This window comes from Rhinolophus sinicus, chromosome 3 (assembly GCF_057876585.1).
Source record: "Rhinolophus sinicus isolate RSI-liver-muscle chromosome 3, RSI-T2T, whole genome shotgun sequence".
In the NCBI taxonomy this organism is placed as follows: domain Eukaryota; kingdom Metazoa; phylum Chordata; class Mammalia; order Chiroptera; family Rhinolophidae; genus Rhinolophus; species Rhinolophus sinicus.
Window position 1 is genome coordinate 51,200,014 of NC_142503.1, and position 6,000 is coordinate 51,206,013.

Genomic DNA, 6,000 nt, shown 5'->3' on the forward strand with positions numbered 1-6,000 from the left:
CTTAAACTTTGCCCCTAGACTTGCAAATATATATATATATATATATATATATATATATATATATATATATATATATATGGCAAAGATAAATTCTTATTCTAACAGTCAAAAATATGTGAAAGTCTTCACTCACAATATTAAATTGTAGACACCTGTCAGAGTAAGGTAATTTAGGATTGCCTGGGTAAAACATTTCCTAACCTGTTTCCCTTTGTTTTAAATAGGTGCAAGAGGCTATGCTTATTCCACACTTGTTAGGTATAAACACCTACCAAGTGTAGAAAACTTCCATAAATGCCTTCTCCGTATGCTCTTCTCTTCTTCCACCTATCCATCCTCTCTTGACAACTCAGCCGAAACAAGTCACTGTCAATGAGAGCCATACCTCAAATATAGGCTTCCAGAAAAATAATGCCATAAACACTCCTTTTCCTCTCCAGTCCACCTTTGAGACTTTATTAAGAAAAGGGCAAATAAAATGGTTTATAAAGAAATTTAATTACACCAATGTATCTAAAATATGTGCTATGTGTGGGGGCTATTTGCATATATTAAATACGGTCACCTTAGTATTAAGTTCATCCCAAATTTCCCTTGGTAAAATGATGAGGATTCATGCAACTTAAAGGCTGTGGAAAACCAATTTTCTTCCACGATACTACCACTCCACAGCCTGGAAAATGCAGCCTTCCACATGAAAAACTGCCAGTTGATTATTTTTTCCTCTGAAATGTTTTAAACAGAAGAGCTGCAGATTCTCAAGAGAAGCCATATTTCAATTGTTTTGAATAATAGCATTTTTCACTATTTTCTCTTACTAAAATTGGTGCAATTCATCCAAAACATTTTCCAAATGTCATTGTTTTCCAGCTTGCGCGCTTAAAAGCTGCTTAGAGAAAACAATCTCTCCATCTGAAAGATTTACTTCAAGAAACCAATTAGTAATCGCTAAAAAGGAAAGGAGAAAAAGAAAACAATTCACTTTTATAGACTGGAAAAAAAAAAACTTTTAACTCATCCAAGTCCTTCATTTTACAGATAAGAAAACAAGTCCGTGGAGGTTAAGTAATTTGCCTCAGACCACAAAGCTACTAATAACAGCACTAGAAATAGAATGAGGTATTTTAATTGCTCTTAATAGTACCCTAAATCATCCAAGTTATATATGTTCTCATCAGTTGTCATTTAAATTGTAAAATTACTGCTTTTTTTTATTAATTCCTGATGAAGGACTCCTACAACGTATGTTCTACATTTTCAAACTTGTTTCATTTAATAAACTTCAAATTCTAACTCCAACAAATAAAGGTACTACTGTCTAAGAACTTTCCTCTGAAAGTTTCAAGAAAATAAGTTTAGAGGTGCACACCCCTAAAGTGTCATAATTTTAAAAGCACATACTTTCAATCACCATCCCTTAACTATACTTTAGATATGTTTGTCCAACCACCACAAAAATAGGGAAGGTGGGTGAGGAAATTCTGGAAGTTCCTCTTTGACAAAAAGCATCAATAATCTGTAAGTGAAATGACTAGATCATTACTCCATTAATAAATTATGGGTTTCTGACTTAAATTAAGAAGTCACTAACATTTTATCAAGTTACTGTGTGAAGAGTTAATAAAAGGTTGGAAAATGCACTCTTGGTTGACTTTGGATCTGAAAGAAGGTGAAGAGCTGACCCTGATAACACAAATTGAAGACCTGAGCTTAAAAGCAAAAAATAGAGGTGAACATGTTCCTTCAATAAAAAGCCCTTTCCTGTTCAAGCTCTGATCTATCAAGTGCACCCGCCCTGTGGAGGCCACATCAGTAAGACTTTCAGATTTTCGTTTTAATGCCCCAATAAATCAATTCTGCACTTTTTAGCTTTGGCTACTCAAGGGCAAAGCAGAGGGCAAAGAGGGCAACAATTTACATTGGATCATTTTCAAGTACTGTAGTCTAACCACTCATTAGTTTACAATTGTTTCTTTGTGCAACTGATTGATTATTCTCAAAGCACTAAGAGAATGCAGTACTGTATGTACTTCTCTGAAAGACACCGGCAACAAAACCGAAGACAACATGATTTTGATTACAAACTGATGCGGCAGTTTGAACAGTAAAACATAAGCGTGTTGTCTTCTTAAACATTGCTTCTAAAATATTCTTATGTTTGTTTCTTAACTATGACCTCCGGTATCACTCTACCAAAAAAAAAAAAAATTGTTAAAAGGTTAACACACCTATACTTTTAAAGTATGGCCAGCTTAGCAAGGTGGCAAATTTGAAAACATAAAACACAATTCCGATACACCACTGATCAATAACACACACACACACACACACAAACACACACACACACACACACACACACACACACACACAGATTCGGAGCTGTGTTAAGCACAAAAATCCTTACCCCATTTTGCCCAGTGAAAACTTGCTCTGAAGTTTCTGCTCTTATGCTACGGAATAGAACTTCCAAAGGAATTTCTCCGTCTGCTATTTCGCAGTTGCTTTTCCACCCCCCGAGGTCCTTTTCTGGAGGTATGTGGCAATTCAATTAGTTCTCTTAGGTAAAATGATTTCTCTCTCGTAAATACCAAAACGTTCAAACAAAGGTGGCATTTGCTTATGAGTTAAAATGCTGCGCGGAGAAGACAGCGGTCAACCCTATTCCACAAAATGAGTCTATGAGTCGGAAAACGCAGAATCCAGCTTCACCGAATCCTACAAAAAGAGTTCCGTGGTCATTTCGCTCACGTCCTCCTCCACAGTCAGAGAGCCAGGTAACTCGGTCTTTTCGGTGCTAAGGCTGCAGGTTCAAATTTCTCTACCACACCAGGTCCCTGGGGGTGGAGCGTGCAACCCAATGCGACGTGCACTTGAGATCCCTACGAGAAAATAAAAATCCTAAAAGCAGTAATGCCACTGCTTCCCTGCGCTCACATTAGAAAAAGCTATATAGAAAAATCTCCTCCAAGTGCAAACCCGGCAGCTCGCGACGTGCACGGCACTCCACATTGGAATCTGTCTTAAATTTCTCCTCTCTTAAGACTCGCAGCAGAGAGGAGGTGGGGAGGAGGAAGAGAAGGCTGGGCAGGATCGATTCATTCTCCCGAGAATAAACGGAGCCATTTCCAGGCTGGCAGCAGGCTGGGGGCGCAGCGCACACAAGAGAGCAGAGGGAGGGGGCCCGATCCCACCTCCCTCAGCCCCTTCCCGCCCCCCGCCGCCGAGCACAATGGAGCCCGGATCGCGCCTGGCCCTTCATTCGCGGCTGCCCCCTCTTCCCTCCTCTCTTCCGAGCACCGCAGGTCGGCGGAGAATGAATGAATCAGAGAGCCAAGCTCCACGCCGCCCCCGGCTCCCTGCGCCCTGCTCCGGGGCGGGCCGAGCAGCGGAGGACTGGGCTGCAGGATCGACGGGCGCTAATTCCACGTCGGGAGCAGGGGAGCCGGCCTCGAAGCCGCCGGAGAGCGGCTGCTCCGGTGCCCCCACCCCTGCTCCTCGCCTCTCACGCTCCGCGCCGCCGCCACGCGCCGCCTCCTCACACTTCCATCACCGCCCGCCTCCGCCGGTCTCCAGCTCCCGCTCAGCAGAGCAGCGCCGACCCGGGTGGCCCTGAAGCCCGCTGCTGCCTCCGCCTCCACCGGCCGCTCGCAGAGCGGAGGGCGCCCGTTCCCGGGTCAGCGCCGCCCGCGTGAGCCGATCGCGGCGGCAGAGCTGGCTGCGGGGGGGTGGGGGTGGGGGACGGGGCGGGGAGAACGGGGGGCGAGAGCTGTCCCTCCCCCTGCTCGCGGGAGGGGCGGGAGGCAGCCGATGCCGCGGAGACGCGGCCGGGCGCCGGGGGCTGGGTCGCTGACAGTCCCGAGAGGCCGGTGGGGCCCTGCGCGCAGCAGGAGGAGGCAGCAGCCGCGAGGACGGCGGGAAGGCTGGTGGTCAGCAGCCGAGCCGGCCCGCGTGGGGAGCTAGTCGGGCCGGCAGGTCCGTCAGTCCGTCCTTCCTTCCCCCCTCCCCTAGTGGCTGGCGGCGGGAGCACTGTGCGCTGTGCTGCTCCGCTGGCTCCTGGCCCCGCTCCCGGCCGCCACAGCCTCCTCCGCACCCCACACCAGGTGCTCGCGCTGTGTCTCCATCCTCCCCGCAGGAGGACCTTTAAATAGCAACGTCAGCGCGCTCTTCTCCGCACACTCGTCACCCGCCGCTCACGTCACCGGGGTGCGGGGGATGATGTCACGCGGCCGGAAGTACTGCTAAATTAGGGAAGGAGCAGGGGGAGGAGGACTCGGCGAGCTCCTCTGTACCCACCTGCTCTCGCTTATCCTTAAAGGCCAAAGCACAGGAGACAGCCTGAAAGGAGCTTGGAGAAGGAAGCGGCGGCGGCGATTTCCTCGCAACAAATGTGCCAAACGCGAGTGAATCATTCATAGCAACGGTACCGAAGTGTCAAGCGGGTGATATCCTATCTCCCACTCCCACCTCTGTTGCAGAAGCATCCCCAGGCTTTTCAAGTCCCAACTAGCACGGAAATGTGGGAGGAAAGCCTGATCACCAGTGCTAGATATATTCCCAACAAAACTTGGGAAAAATCACCATAATTTTCTAAATTTATTAAATGCCCTTCTGGGCATAGTTGACTTTAAAACATTCCCGCCCCCCCCCCCCCAGCTTAGTGATACTTAAATCACGAAAAGAGTAAAGAGGGGAATCATGAGCAAATGTTATAATGTTACAAAAGATAGTAACCCAAGGGAAAGGGGGAGAAGGCCATCAAATGATCCCAATGCTTACATTTGCACAACAGCAAACTTCTGGTATAGGATAATAAGTCAGTCCTAACTTAGAAAGTTCACTCATCGTTATAGATGCCAGTACATCCTTTAAATTCTGGTTTATCAAGAATATAAGTTCCAGTTTATGGAAATTAAAACTAAGAAAGATCACCAAATTCTTTCAACAGTAACACAAGCACATTTAGATTATTTTTGTCTCCTTAGTTTTGGCCATAGAATATATCATTAAAGTACCTCTTAAGTATGTTGTTTTTCATTTCCTATATTCCATTTCTTATAAGTCACTTATAAGTTTACTAGTTGTGTGTGTATAATAAATAATATAACGAATGCTTCTCAAGTTACAAATTACTACAAAATCTTAAATTGTCATTACTTTGATAGTTTGTTAGGTAGACTTAACTAATCAACTTTGATTTGATTTAATTTGATAGTCATGACCCAGAAATAGAATTACTACATAATGCCAAAGGCCATTGCTATTTCAGAGTTAGTCTATAAATTCAGTGACCACGTTGTCCAAACCCAAATCCAGACACATCATTTGACAATAGACAAAATATTTGAAATCTGAAGTAACCTGGAAAATCCGGGGCATTGGATTACCAACATATAAACTAACTGTTAGAAGAGCTATAAATGGATACCAATGCAGTTTAAATAAAAGAAATTAAAACGCTACAGAATTTATACCCTGTGTGGCTTTTTAAAAAAATGATTTTTAATATTAAACTACTGACATGATTCCCAATTAAGAAATATTGGTTTTATAGCTTTCTGCATCTACATTTTCTTGGTCAAGTTAGGAGCCCAATATTAAAGGACACCAGCCAAAATAGGACCAATTTGTAACTAAATCAGGCTTTCTGGTTATCTTCACATTATAAAATCATGATCTCGCTTATAATTTGAAATAGTGAAAGTCGTTTTGGGATGGCTGGATGGCTCAGTTGTTTAGAGCACGAGCTCTGAACAACAGGGTTGCTGGTTGGATTCCCACAGGACCAGTGAGCTGTGCCCTCCACAACTAGATAGATTAAAGACAACAAGCTGCCACTGAGCTTCTGGAGGGGCGGCCAGATGGCTCAGTTGGTTAAGAGCACAAAGCTCTCAACAACAAGATTGACAGTTCAATTCCTGCATGGGATGGTGGGCTGCACCCCCTGCAACTAGATTGAAAATAGGATGGTGGGTTGCGCCCCATGCAACTAGATTGAAAATG

At 44.7% G+C, this 6,000-nt stretch overlaps 1 protein-coding gene across 2 annotated transcripts in view; it reads right to left on the bottom strand.

Annotated features, from left to right (window-relative positions):
- The window catches only part of HOMER1 (homer scaffold protein 1), a 117,458-nt gene extending 113,325 nt beyond the window's left edge, over nucleotides 1-4,133 (bottom strand). For both annotated transcript variants that reach the window (XM_074328799.2, XM_019728184.3), the window contains exon 1: nucleotides 2,405-4,133. Coding sequence is in view for 1 of the 2 variants with exons in the window: in XM_019728184.3 (XP_019583743.1) it covers nucleotides 2,405-2,409 (5 nt within the window). In the remaining variant the exon portion in view is untranslated. The remainder of the gene's footprint in view (nucleotides 1-2,404) is intronic.
- Between the last annotated feature and the right edge of the window lie 1,867 nt (nucleotides 4,134-6,000).